Source organism: Sinocyclocheilus rhinocerous, unplaced genomic scaffold (genome assembly GCF_001515625.1).
Source record: "Sinocyclocheilus rhinocerous isolate Xijiao unplaced genomic scaffold, SAMN03320098_v1.1 scaffold580, whole genome shotgun sequence".
Lineage (NCBI taxonomy): Eukaryota > Metazoa > Chordata > Actinopteri > Cypriniformes > Cyprinidae > Sinocyclocheilus > Sinocyclocheilus rhinocerous.
This window is the reverse complement of record NW_015670982.1, coordinates 859605-873651: the sequence shown is the minus strand read 5'-3', so window position 1 is coordinate 873651 and position 14047 is coordinate 859605. Positions and strand designations below refer to the sequence as shown.

The 14047-nt window shown below is 40.0% G+C and overlaps 1 protein-coding gene across 1 annotated transcript in view; it reads right to left on the bottom strand.

Annotated features, from left to right (window-relative positions):
- Positions 1–13622, bottom strand: part of LOC107734543 (zinc finger protein 827) — an 88362-nt gene extending 74740 nt beyond the window's left edge. Inside the window, exon 1 of the mRNA XM_016546533.1 lies at positions 13301–13622. Within this exon, the coding sequence (XP_016402019.1) occupies positions 13301–13343 (43 nt within the window). The 5' untranslated portion in view covers positions 13344–13622. The remainder of the gene's footprint in view (positions 1–13300) is intronic.
- Between the last annotated feature and the right edge of the window lie 425 nt (positions 13623–14047).

Genomic DNA, 14047 nt, shown 5'->3' with positions numbered 1-14047 from the left:
ACGAAAGACAGAGAGAGAGAGAGAGAGAGAGAGAGAGAGAGAGAATATGAGGGGGTGTGTGAGAGTGGAGGAGGTATGTGTGCGGCTTGAGGGGGTTGAAGAAAAGGGATGGCTTTTTTACAGTGATACCGGGTTGACAGCAGCTTGGCAGTGGCGCCCACGGCACTCCCTGCTTGGATCCAAGCCTGTCACTCAAGACAAGGGCACTAATCAGGATTGGTCCCGGTTTCTTCCTGAAGAATGGGGGTGGCAGTTTTGCAGCCATTAGAGCTGGAGAGGAGAGTGGGGGATAGAGCGGTGGCACAGCAGGAGAGGCTAACCTCATTTACATGCAGGTCCTGGAAGAGAGGGAGCTGATTCCTTTTCCAATCTCCATGTTAAACGGTGGCCGGGGCGGCCGATGGTCAGTGCCGCATTGTTCAGTCCTAGTGCTCTTTGTCACGCAGATAGCCATCTCGCTTTTTACGTAGGTAAAGACATATGAGCGAGATAACGCTGACGGCACCCACGTATAACTGAAAACGTGCCATCTCAGAGGAATAAACGGGAATAGTTGTTCACCTCTCCCCTTTCGTTAGCTTCACGTCAGTGTAACCAGGTGCTTCTAATTCAACCCTACAGTATCTGGGTGACAAATGATTGCAAAAAAAATGATCACTATGACAACCATAACTGTGCCTTTGGAGAGCGCATCGAGCCAACATTTTGAGCCTAACCTTAGTGCTTCGTTTAAGAGTCTCTGCATAGACAACGACTAAATGACAACAAGGGTAAACTGTGCCCGCTGAAATACGAGTGTGACTTACAGCTGTGGGGGACTGACTGAGAGAGGAACAAAAAAACAGTCCACTGTGCGTGCCAAATGGGGACGTATTTATAGAGAGCAATTGGGATAATCTATAAAACCATAATGAAGAAATGCATAAAGATCTTCAGCTGAGCAAACAGCAGAATTATAGTCTGAATCAACACCATGCTGTAAAACAGTTCACTCAAACTACATCACAGCCAGCCAGTATTGGCGCATAAAACGAGGGCTCCACCAATATTGAAATTCTACTACTGATACTGAGAGGCCAACAATGCTGACAAACTGATCAATGCGATATTATAAATATTGAATGAAAAAATTACAAACTGAAACACTACTACCTGATATAAAACGTTTAAGTACTAAAATTTAAATTGCTTCGATTATTATGTACAGCAGGAGTTTCCAAACATTTTTGTCAGTCAACACATTTCTGTATTTTAATTTAACATTATTTTATGATTTATTCATTAGCTTTCCATCAACTTACAAACCCCAGTTGGGGAAACACCTAAACGAGTGTCACGTCAGTCTTCTTGTGTGAAGGAAAAGCTTGATGCTTTGCATAAAATAAGTGATTTCATTAACAAAGATACAGAATATAAATACTATGGATGTTAAAATATGTCCTCAGAGCTGTTTACTGTTTGTTTATGGGCAGATTATGGAGGCAGTCACAGCATATTTCGGCTAGAGTGAAACGCAGGGTGGCGGACTTAGCTGTTCGCAGTTCCCCACCGAACACGATTCCAGCTCGGGCACGAGAACCAGCGCCGTTACAGTGGAAACAGGATAACAGAGACTGGTCGATTGCATGTGAATTACTTCTGTTTCATATTTAATTTTTACTTCTAATGTTATTTAAACAAGTTTAAATATAGGCAATATGCATGGCCTACGTATTAAAAATGATATAAAATATGCTATGCTGTAAAATGATATAAATAAAGGACAATAAAGGACATGTCATGCAAACCAGTCATTGTGTGGAGTATTTTACAAAAGTTTAGAGGATTTAAGTTAATCTATAAAAATTAATTCATGTCTGAAGTAAAAAATTATTTAGTATTATAGTAAAAATGAATCAACCCATTAGCTGGGTTAAATAAACAACACAATTTGCTGGGTAAAATTAACCCAAAATGTGTTCAGTCCCAGCCCTTGGGTTAAAAATAACCCAAATTAGGTTGTTTTTAACCCAGTGTTTTTTAGAGTGTTTAAATCAAATATAAAATACTAAAATAACATTAACGGCCAATACGGTGCTGTATATATTATGCATCCCTACATAAAATTGCTTTGACTTAACTAACATTTCATTGTCATAGTAAGTAGCATTTATATCTTTAGTTCTTAGTTCTAGATCTTATTTTAGTTCTTTTTAACCCTTTTAATCTAATTTAGTCTGTGTAGTCTAGTCCTGTGTTGTTTTTATTTAGCACTATTGTTCTGGAGGAACGCTGTTTAGTTTCAGTGAGTACAAGCAGTATATGGTTGAAATGAGATAACCACTCTGACTAGTCATGTAGCTGATGCTTTTATTTACCTTTGAGGGTACCCTTCCAGTGACAAGCTGTTGTACCCGTAAATCTCCAATTTTTGCACTTTTTTTTCTAACAGTGTGCAAACCTGCAACCTTTCAGTTGACAACCCAGATTTTTAGCCACCATGGCTGTACCGTCCATTCACTCAGAGCATTAGAATAGTGTAAGAAGGTTTAACAGTGAAAGAACAGGTATTCCCTGAGCCCCCCACCAACATCCAGGTAGACTCCCCAGACCAATACTAAACAGCTACCGACCTCGTCGTAACAACTAAACATGAATACCGGAGCTTTGCATCAAGGTTGGGAGTAATCAAACGTACTGTGAAGTCATCTGCAAATGCGAAGGACATTTTTTACATGAGGGGCTGAGCAGGTCTCAGACACTCACCTACGTTTTAAGCCTCGTAAATCAGCATAAGACATAGTGACAATAACTTTCACAGAGATGACTTCACATCATGAATATAATATATCTCGCCTTTGTAAAGCAGCCAAACACCTCTACACTTGCCGATGATATACCATTTCCCTTGGAGCCTGTCAATACCTCAGGGTGCCACTACTCTGTGTCTGTTTCCTTCCTGGCACTTTTAATCTTCTCAGCTATAAAACAGCCCCGTCTCCAGAAAAACCCTTGGAGCACAGCTGCTAGTTCGCTAGTTAAACTCATTAACATTGCTTACGTTCTCTGTGCTGGACAGTGAAGTCTATCTTAGAGACGTGACAGAGGTGAAGTTAGCCTTGTGCTTGGAGAATACCCAAATTTCAAACCCTCATCAAGCACACTTTCTTGGGAATGGAGGAAAATGGAATTTGACTGAGTTTCGATTATATATTAACACATTTTTCACATTTAGCCTAGGCGTACTGAGCTCAATGAAATCCCGACAAGCATATAAATATAACCGGTTCCGTTCCAAAACTACATTGGGGTCCCAATGTATCTTAATGCTAATGATGACAATGATAGCAATTACCATTGTGATTATTGTTGTGTAATTACTATGATTATGATAGCCGCATAATTGTGAGAGTAAATTGTCTAGTTGAATCAAACTTGGCATTTTTGGCGCTACTTTGTTGGTGTGGAATCAGCCTTCCCAATCACAACAAGAAAAAAAAAAACATCAACTAGCCATTATGGTAACAGAACTGATCAGGACTGGGGACAATCTATTAAAGCTAAATACACTCAATAATTGTTGCCATCTGGAGTCCATTTCAAGGTGGAGAAAGAAAACAAAAACAATCCATTCGATTCTATTAAACATCATTTGGTTTGAAAAAGAAACTGGTGTAACCAACCTCATGGCTTCAAGGAACTTCGAATCAAGTGGTCAAAATTTTGGCTGCAAGTGAATCAAAATAATCAATGACTAAAAACAGTAAAAAGTCAGTTTATAGTCTGTATGCACTACGTGATTCAAAATGAATAAATTGCACTCTATTCTGTCTGTTCTACTACACATGGAGCACACATGGGGCTCAAGCTCAGCAGTTTGCAGCATGTGTGCACTTCACACAAAGTAATGAAAAATGTATTAAAACTACTGTCAAAAAATAATAATAACTTCAGAGTTTAATGTTAAGAACGTTTTCTGGGTCAGTGACGAAATTAAGAGAGAAATATATTGCTATTATAATATTACAGTGTAAAATTCAAAATTCACATTTGCAATCATTAATCATAAATACATATCTTAAAAGAAATGAATCAGGAATCTCCACTTTAGCAGCACTTACAGTACATACACCAAAATCAAACAATAATTTTTAACTTGTCTTTATCCAATGTTCAGATTTATTTTTAGGAAATGTATGCAAATTAGTACATATTTAACTGCAGTTATTACTGTAATCAATAAACTGGAGAAATAAACTGGAGTTAAATTTTTTACCCTAGTTACCTGGATTGCATTGTCTTTATAATGTAATGTAATGTAATGTAATGTAATGTATTAGGAAATGTATGCAAATTAGTACATATTTAACTGCAGTTATTACTGTAATCAATAAACTGGAGAAATAAACTGGAGTTAAATTTTTTACCCTAGTTACCTGGATTGCATTGTCTTTATAATGTAATGTAATGTAATGTAATGTAATATAATATAATATAATAGTTTGATTAGGTTCCAAAAACCAGTGTGAATGTAAAGTCTTAATGTTCCTTTAACCTTGATATCTATAAGCAGCAGCAGCAACATATGGGGGTTACATATTTATCATGTTACAAATCATATTTCCCAGTATTTGATAAAACTTCTGTGGCTCTATAGTGATTAGGCACATGGTATTTACCACTGAAGCAACTGGCTCCAAAAACGTGTGGCCATGAACCACAATGAGCAAAGACGGCAGCAAGCAGGTCGAGTACAGAGGAGTCACACGCCAGCCAAGCAACTGCCATTCAGATGAATGGGAATGACAACATATAGCTTTTTCCAGGTATTATTGACCTTCCCACTTCCAAGGCCTCCTCTAAAATATGACAATTCAAATCCAGTTTTAAAAACCGACAGTGGCTTGCCTCTTCTCATTCCCTGTCAAGTGAACAGACTGCTCTTTGATTCTGCCCAGTAAGCCTCATCTCATCTTAAGACAGACCCAGAGTACTGACTCATAAATCAAATCACAGTTTGGCACAGTTCTGCAGCCTGGGCCTGCGTCAGACCTGTCTGTTCGATCCCTTGTGCGGTGTGGCCCAGTGTTAGCAGCCTGTTAAAGGTCTATCCTGGAGGGGATGGATTCACTTGTGTGGTACAACAACACAGGAAAGTGCCTGGAGCTCTCCAGGAGCTCCCCCCACCCTTCCCCAGCTGAACCAGCTAGCTGTTCCTTATGAACCACTGCCAGCAGAATGCCTGCTATGAGCTGGTTATTACTCAGTGCTGGGCCGCCACTAGCCAAAGGGCTGCTCTCCGAGCTGTAGATCTCCATGTTGTGACTTGTCAACATGCGGAAAATCGTTACCCAGCTCAGGCACTTTTATTCCATACAGGCTTTGACTGAAACTTGGGTGGGTGAAACATTGTGTTCAGACTTTTTTTATTCAGAGTCTGTAGTGCTTCATTAAAACATATACGGACACAAGGTGTGTCCTATAGTTAGGAAAAAAACATTACCAAATGAGCATGTTGATTAACTACAGGCTCAGAAAGATCGATGGACAGGTTCAGAGCACAACCGTAAGGTGTTTTTTTTTTGTGTGTGTCTGTTTGTCTCACAAATGTTTTCAGTTTAATATATTTTAAAATAGTACTTATTAATATGATGGCAAAGCTGAATTCACAGCAGCCATTACTCCAGTCTTAAGTGTCACATGATCCTTCAGAAATCATTCTAATACACTGATCTGCTGCTCAAGAAACATTTATTATTATAATTTGAAAATAGTTGTGCTTTTTAATATTTTTGTAGAAACCGTGATAAATGTTGTTTATGATTCTTTAATGTAAAGTTAAAAAACAGCATTTTTTTTTATTTGAATTTTTTTTGTACTTAGGTTTTGATCAGTTTGATGCATCCTGAATAAAAAACTGACCCCAAACTTTTGAACAGTAGGCTAATGTACAGGTGCATCTCAATAAATTAGAATGTCGTGGAAAAGTTCATTTATTTCAGTAATTCAACTCAAATTGTGAAACTCGTGTATTAAATAAATTCAATGCACACAGACTGAAGTAGTTTAAGTCTTTGGTTCTTTTAATTGTGATGATTTTGGCTCACATTTAACAAAAACCAATAAAATAAAACCAATAAAAAAAACATTTTTAGTGAAATGTTGGCCTTCTGGAAAGTATGTTCATATACTGTACATGTACTCAATACTTGGCAGGGGCTCCTTTTGCTTTAATTACTGCCCCAATTCGGCGTGGCATGGAGGTGATCAGTTTGTGGCACTGCTGAGGTGGTATGGAAGCCCAGGTTTCTTTGACAGTGGCCTTCAGCTCATCTGCATTTTTTGGTCTCTTGTTTATCATTTTCCTCTTGACAATACCCCATAGATTCTCTATGGGGTTCAGATCTGGTGAGTTTGCTGGCCAGTCAAGCACACCAACAACATGGTCATTTAACCAACTTTTGGTGCCTTTGGCAGTGTGGGCAGGTGCCAAATCCTGCTGGAAAATGAAATCAGCATCTTCAAAAAGCTGGTCAGCAGAAGGAAGCATGAAGTGCTCCAAAATTTCTTGGTAAACGGGTGCAGTGACGTTGGTTTTCAAAAAAACACAATGGACCAACACCAGCAGATGACATTGCACCCCAAATCATCACAGACTGTGGAAACGTAACACTGGACTTCAAGCAACTTGGACTATGAGCTTCTCCACCCTTCCTCCAGACTCCAGGACCTTGGTTTCCAAATGAAATACAAAACTTGCTCTCATCTGAAAAGAGGACTTTGGACCACTGGGCAACAGTCCAGTTCTTCTTCTCCTTAGCCCAGGTAAGACGCCTCTGACGTTGTCTGTGGTTCAGGAGTGGCTTAACAAGAGGAATACGACAACTGTAGCCAAATTCCTTGACACGTCTGTGTGTGGTGGCTCTTGATGCCTTGACCCCAGCCTCAGTCCATTCCTTGTGAAGTTCACTCAAATTCTTGAATAGATTTTGCTTGACAATCCTCATAAGGCTGCGGTTCTCTCAGTTGGTTGTGCATCTTTTTCTTCCACACTTTTTCCTTCCACTCAACTTTCTGTTAACATGCTTGGATACAGCACTCTGTGAACAGCCAGCTTCTTTGGCAATGAATGTTTGTGGCTTACCCTCCTTGTGAAGGGTGTCAATGATTGTCTTCTGGACAACTGTCAGATCAGCAGTCTTCCCCATGATTGTGTAGCCTAGTGAACCAAACTGAGAGACCATTTTGAAGGCTCAGGAAACCGTTGCAGGTGTTTTGAGTTGATTAGCTGATTGGCATGTCACCATATTCTAATTTGTTGAGACAGTGAATTGGTGGGTTTTTGTTAAATGTGAACCAAAATCATCACAATTAAAAGAACCAAAGACTTAAACTACTTCAGTCTGTGTGCACTGAATTTATTTAATACACGAGTTTCACAATTTGAGTTGAATTACTGAAATAAAGGAACTTTTCCACGACATTCTAATTTATTGAGATGCACCTGTAAAGTAGTAACTAAAGTAAAGTACTAAACTAAAGTAAGTAAAGAACACATTTTAGAAATGTACTTTTTTCAGGTTTATTATACATGCAAATATATTTTACTATGAGTACAGACCAAACAAACTGTTGAACTGTTTTGAGTGTTTTCTAATATCCGCTCCTTTTTTTTTTTTCATTTTCATTTTGTAGCAGCCCTTGTTTTTATTTAAGAGAAAAACTTTTTTGCAAATGCAAATGAAAAATATGGAGAAAGAATGTTCATAGAGCAACATTTTCATATGCAAAAAAATATTTAGGTTTATCTGCAGGTGAAAGTTCAACCTTGGTGTGAATATAGATTCATAGATATGCACCGTGTAACAAGATTTTGAACAGAAACATTCATGTTTGGTATTCTTATCCCATTAATGGGATTTGAACCTACAACATTTCAGTAACCCAGATCTAACCCCATGGCTACACCACCACAATTGATCTACCTATGCATTAAAATTCATTACATTAAAACTAACTATTGTACATCACCTCCACAGAAGAGGCCGTACACCAATCACTAATAGAGGAACAAATCTGATCCCTCACCAAGGAGTGATCATCATCAGCAGGGGTCAGGCTGATCTCGTCCGGGGAGGTGATAGATGAGCGTGTGGTGCGAGGCGTACGGGGTGAGGGCAGGGTGTCCCAGGTGTTGTAGCCTCTGGGCGGAGGAGTTGGCATCTGAACACCTGAGCGCTGACAGCAGTTTTCAGCATTAGACATCCAAGCTTCCAGGAGTTTCTCCCTGTCCCAGTCTAAATTTTAAAGGGAAACTTGGGTCAGTATGCATGGCCAAAAAAACAACAACAACAGTACATGAGGAGTCACAGAGATACTAAAAATACACATTCTTTCACCTATCAAATCATTTTTTCAGTGGAATTCACAGCTGATTCAAGTGTTTCAAAAAGGCTGTTCCTCTGGGTGGAAAAACCTACCCAGATGTTCCGTAGGTTAGTTCCACATAGGATATGAGAGCACTTGCCTGTCTTCATATTAAACCTGCCAGTCATGGCTGGTATACTCCCACATGGGAGGAAAAAAAGGAACTGAAGTATGCTATTAGCAATAATGAGTAACCATTAAAACACATTTCAAGACATTCACTTCCTAAAAAAAAAAAACGGGCTCCAATTTTATGCAAACAGAACAAAAGTTCCTCATCCATTAGTTCAAGGCTATGGCATGGGATGGTGGTGACATATAAAAAGGACATATACTTTGATACCTTCGAATGAACTTATCGGTCAACATCAATGAAGTGTGCTGGGATAAGAAAAAATAAGAAATGCCACTTCCCAGAGGAAATCCTGGAGACAGATTCCAGACGTTGAAGGCAAGATAACACATTCCACAGTCCAAGGCAAAACACATCAACAAACACATACTGTACAACCAAATAAAAGTTGCTTCCAAAGAAAGAGGCAAGATTTTCCCAACTGAAAATCCTCAAAATAAATTACACCTGCTAGCTCAATCGTCTGTACTCTACTGTGTATACCATCATAGTCTTAGGAGTCAAGAGTGTGAATTTGGGTTTAAGATTAAAAGAAGGCGAAACTGCATATTTGAGCCTCGGCTGGCGGTCTCCAGAGAGGCAGTGGCAATAATAGCAGCGCACATGAATCAGAGCTCTGCCCTTTTCTCCCATGGGCTCTAGTCATCTGCCATGCCACGCCGAATTGGGGCAGTAATTAAAGCAAAAGGAGCTCCTACCAAGTATTGAGTACATGTACAGTAAATTAACATACTTTCCAGAAGGCCAACAATTCACTAAAAATGTTTTTTTTATTGGTCTTATGGAGTATTCTAATTTGTTGAGATAGTGAGTTGGTGGGTTTTTGTTAAATGTGAGCCAAAATCATCACAATTAAAAGAACCAAAGACTTAAACTACTTCAGTCTGTGTGCATTGAATTTATTTAATACACAGGTTTCACAATTTGAGTTGAATTACTGAAATAAATGAACTTTTCCACGACATTCTAATTTATTGAGATGCACCTGTATATTCACACTTATAATTTTAAAAACAAAAGCATGTCAAATAAATATTATAGTTTAAAACGATTTTTAAAATTGATTTCAAAATTATTTTAAATATTATTATACATTTTCTACACATTTAAATTGAATTTAAAAGAAGGAGATAATATTAAATATTAACAGCTGACCTGTATAATAGATTATACAGTGAATATGATCACCCAAGAAGCACCAAGAATTCCTAAACACCGATGATGACTATGAAAACATTTCTGAGTGGCTTGTAATTTTAAATCCATTTACACTGACACTACCAAGACGATCCAAATCATTCTTAGAAAGTTGTCAAAACCTCATCTGTATTAAGCCAGCTAGATAATTTTAGCTTTAAAAGTCAAGTTTAAAAAGTTGACAAGCAAAGTTAGCAACCAAATGGTACAGAAAAGCAAATGTGTAAAAATGCAAATGCATGATCAAAACATATAAGATATAGTGCAGAATCAATAGAGCAAGCGGTCCTTCCCAACCTTACTGCTGAGCCCTGAGCTTGGCTTCAAGACTGATTCAGTGCTTTCATAGGCTACTTCGTGGTTTGTCATTTTAAAGATGAACCTTCTTACACATGACGAGCCTAGTCTGTTACAATCATCGAGCCGTACAAAAATTGTCTTAATTATGTCACCACACAGTGCCTTTGACTGAGCACTCACAGCTAGACTACACCTGTGATGAAAGCCAGGCGATCCAGCTAGCCAAATTAATCTAAATGTTCTGGTTCAGTATGCCTGGCTGAAGCCCCTTTCTGTGTAAGCACTTGTTCAGGAGAGCATCCACCACCCTTCCCCTGCCCTTTAATTCATTTCTGAGAGGAAAGCCTGTGTATCATTATTCGCTTGAGCTCAAATGGGCAGACACCGGTGAGAGAGCCTGATCAAGTTGGTGGGGCAGGGGGAAGAAAGAGGAGGAGGAGGAAGAGGAGGAGGGGGTATTCTTGGCAGATTTTCCCTACAAATCAGATGCCAAGAGCGAAATGGAAACCTCCCCTCATTTTCCTTTCCCCTTAATCCAATGTTTTCAAGCCCAAGCCCAGCCAAGGTCATTATAATCATAGATGAGTGGAAAGGAGCCAGTGACCCACCATTACGGTAAGGTGGAGAGCCACCCAGTCGCACACACTCTGCCGTCAGTCTGTAATGGAGAGCTGAAATCCGTGCAATGCTCCAATTCCTCCATTTGCGAATGCAGATAACCTTAAAGATCCTGTGTGTATAATGGAAATGGCCGGCTCCCATAGGGAGACATTTTAGCTGATGGCAAAGGTCAGGGTGAAAGAATGATACGGGCTATGTACTTGCACAAAATGGAGGCTTGCGAGTAAGACAAAGAACCAGCAGAAAAGGAGAAAAAGAGGTAACCTCAGTCGACCTCTACACCTCAGAGTGGAAATCTGAGGAAACCAGCTTAACAAGACAGGAACATTTTAACCTAGGCTCCCTTTTCGCGATTAGTTTACTGGAAGTTTGCTGAACTGTGACCTGCAGTTTGAACAAAATATGCATTCTGGAAAAAGGAGTGTGCAACAGTGTTATACAGGCCGTGGTTTTGTAATACCAGTGGTTAGCACTAAAGCCAAAGGTCATATTTAACTGTCAAGAAGATCATCAGACTGTATCAAGGCCCTCTTGCAGGTCTTGACCCATGTGCATCGTGACGCAAGCACTCCTGAACTCAGATATGTATTCTTGAGAAAAGGAAGTGAAAGATACACTTGCAAAAGGATATGCCACAGCCCTTACACGGAAACGTTCGCCGAAAAGAAAAACGGCAGATGCCTGGCACATTAAGAGCACACAAACAGTTGCAGCACACAAGTTCCACTGTCCTGAACTCATATTTGTAACTTTTCAAGGCAGTATATAGTAATCAAGAGCAGATGAGCTAAATTTAGATCAACAATTGTGCTTGTCGTCTGCCTCTCTGCTCACAGGTGTTAAAGCGAAATGAACACAAACAGAACGTAATGAAACGTGACATCACTCCTCCACGGCTGCATGAGAGGGCTGCGTGGAGCGCCACCAAACTTCAGACGAGCTTTTGCTGAGTGGGTGATTTTGAGAGGTGGGACAAATGGCAGTAGATATTATGTCTAGTTTCTAAACAGCCATGACTGAAAGAAAGTTATTAAAGTTATGAAAAGAAAATTATCATTTAGTTATAACACACTTATTATAATATTAAGGTTTATGTACCATACCCTGAGTTTCTGTTACTAAATAACGTTATATGTTTATTTAATAAGTTAAGTTTGATGAATAAGTTTTGTTACAACACTTTATCATTATAATATAGTGGTTTATATCCTGCATTTCTATTAAAAAATAAGTTTTCCTCACTGTTGAATTTTAACATCTAAACGATTTCATAAAACTCAATAATTCCACATAACTGCCTTCTACATGTCGTTACACTGTAAAGCAATTCACTAAACCCACCAAAAAGTTTCTTTATTTTAAAATCAAATCAAAGTGGTTCTAAAGTGACAACTTTGAACTGCATTACCTACTGATGAAGAGTTAAAAGCGAGTAGAAATGACTGTGACAAGTTCAATGGATGTAAACAAACGTTTGGCATTATGAAGAAAAATCAGCACAATGCAATGCTGCTAGAATACAAGCAGAAAATTCCAGAGAGCAGCAAAAGACAGTGTCTCAGACTTTAAAAAAAAAAAAAAGTCCCAAAAGGCGCCGTTTCGCTTTTGAATGGCAACACGCACAAAGATGCATTATGAGCGCTTGCTCTCGTGCACTTAAAGCGCCACCGTGCCACATTTCGCCAATTCCTCTGATCGATGTTTTCCACACTCTACACATCATGTCCCCTCTAGCGGCCGGCTCACGCAACTACAGCCGTTATTAGCGAGCTGATAAAAGCACAATGTTAACATCCAGCTACACAGGGTCAAATGAACAAATTTCGCGATTAGTAATCCCAAACGCAACCCGTGCAAAGCAGCGCAAACCGTGAGATTTCCGTCGCACGAGCTTCGAAGCGAGAGAAAAACGCGTTTCGCCTTTCGTGCGTTATTGATCGCAGACTGTCTGCAATGAATGGCTGCATGAGGAAGGAAAAAAACCCTGAACTTCAGGTGACCGACCATGGCTTTGACACAGGCAGCCTGCAGACACGAACCTCACTGAACTGGGAGGGGTGGAAGAAAATACCTCAGTTTAAAAAAATCCCGCTCGACAAACGAAAGAAAAAAGTCGCGCGCGCACACACACACGACACGAAGTTGTACAAACGTCTTTTAGGACGCATTTTGAAGTTGCGGACTGCTGCTAGATAGCGCTGGAGCTAAGTAACGTTAAAGGCAGGGGCACGGATAGAAGGCTGAGTCTGGCTCTCAGTCTGATCCGACTGACCCTTCATTTTATTGCGGCCAGATCCTCAGATCCTCCCCTTTCCCTTCCGCGCGTCTCTGCCTCGCTCGCACGGACACATATAAAGAAAAGACGCGCGGCCATTAGCGCCAAATAAGCGGCGATAACGCGAGCTTTACTGGCCGCAACCTTTAGGCGGAACGGGACCTTTATCGATTATCTGCAATTAAAGGCACCGCTAGTGCGCTCGCTCCGCTAGCCCCTTCATCGCCAACATGGCTGCCTAGCACAGACCTAAAAAAGGAGAAATAACCTCCGCCGTGCCTTTGTCTGTTTCACCTCTTTAACCCTAAACTACTGCGCAAAACACACGGAGACGCGCTAAAATCGCGCCGAACGAGAAAACGACTTACGTGAAGGCAGGCGCTTGGGTTGCTCCTGTTTCCTCCTTGGCATTTTCCCCCTTTTATCACATTCTCCTTCTTGTTTAGGGATAAGAAGAAAAAAGGTCTTTTCCCATTGAAATTTTGCGAGGGAGCCTGATGGCAGGGACTTGTCGTGCACCTGGCTGTCCTCGGTTAAGTGTATTGTTGGGAACGGGGAAGAGTAGAGGAGGAGGTGCTGTTGTTGTTGCCGTGTCTTGACTATGGCTGCTCTCTGTAAGTGTGTGTCTCCGAGCCCCTAACTAACACTAATGCAGGGATCAAAGGGCAGCAACAGCAGAGCACACACACACACACACACACACACTCGCGCGCACACGCACGCACACACACACACTCGCTCGCTCACTCACTCACTCACTCACTCTCTCGCTCACAGAGAGAGGAGCTCGCCCGACAGAGCAACGAGAAAGGGACAAGGTGCCCCCAAGCTTTCAGGGTGTATACTTGACTGACCACGTAGGATTTTTTAAATATTTATATAGAAAATGGATTCTGACTAATAACGGCTTGGGAAAAAAAAAAAAACGTTTTTTTATTATTTTTTTTTTATTAATGTAATGATATAAAAGGACAATAGGTTTAAAATTAATGAAAAAAATCGAAAATGACATTTTTTTTTCATAAATTATTTTTAGAAATGTTTGAATCTGAGTTGACAGAAACCCCTAAATCGCTGCAATTAATTTTAAGGTCGATGTAGCCTAATGATATAAA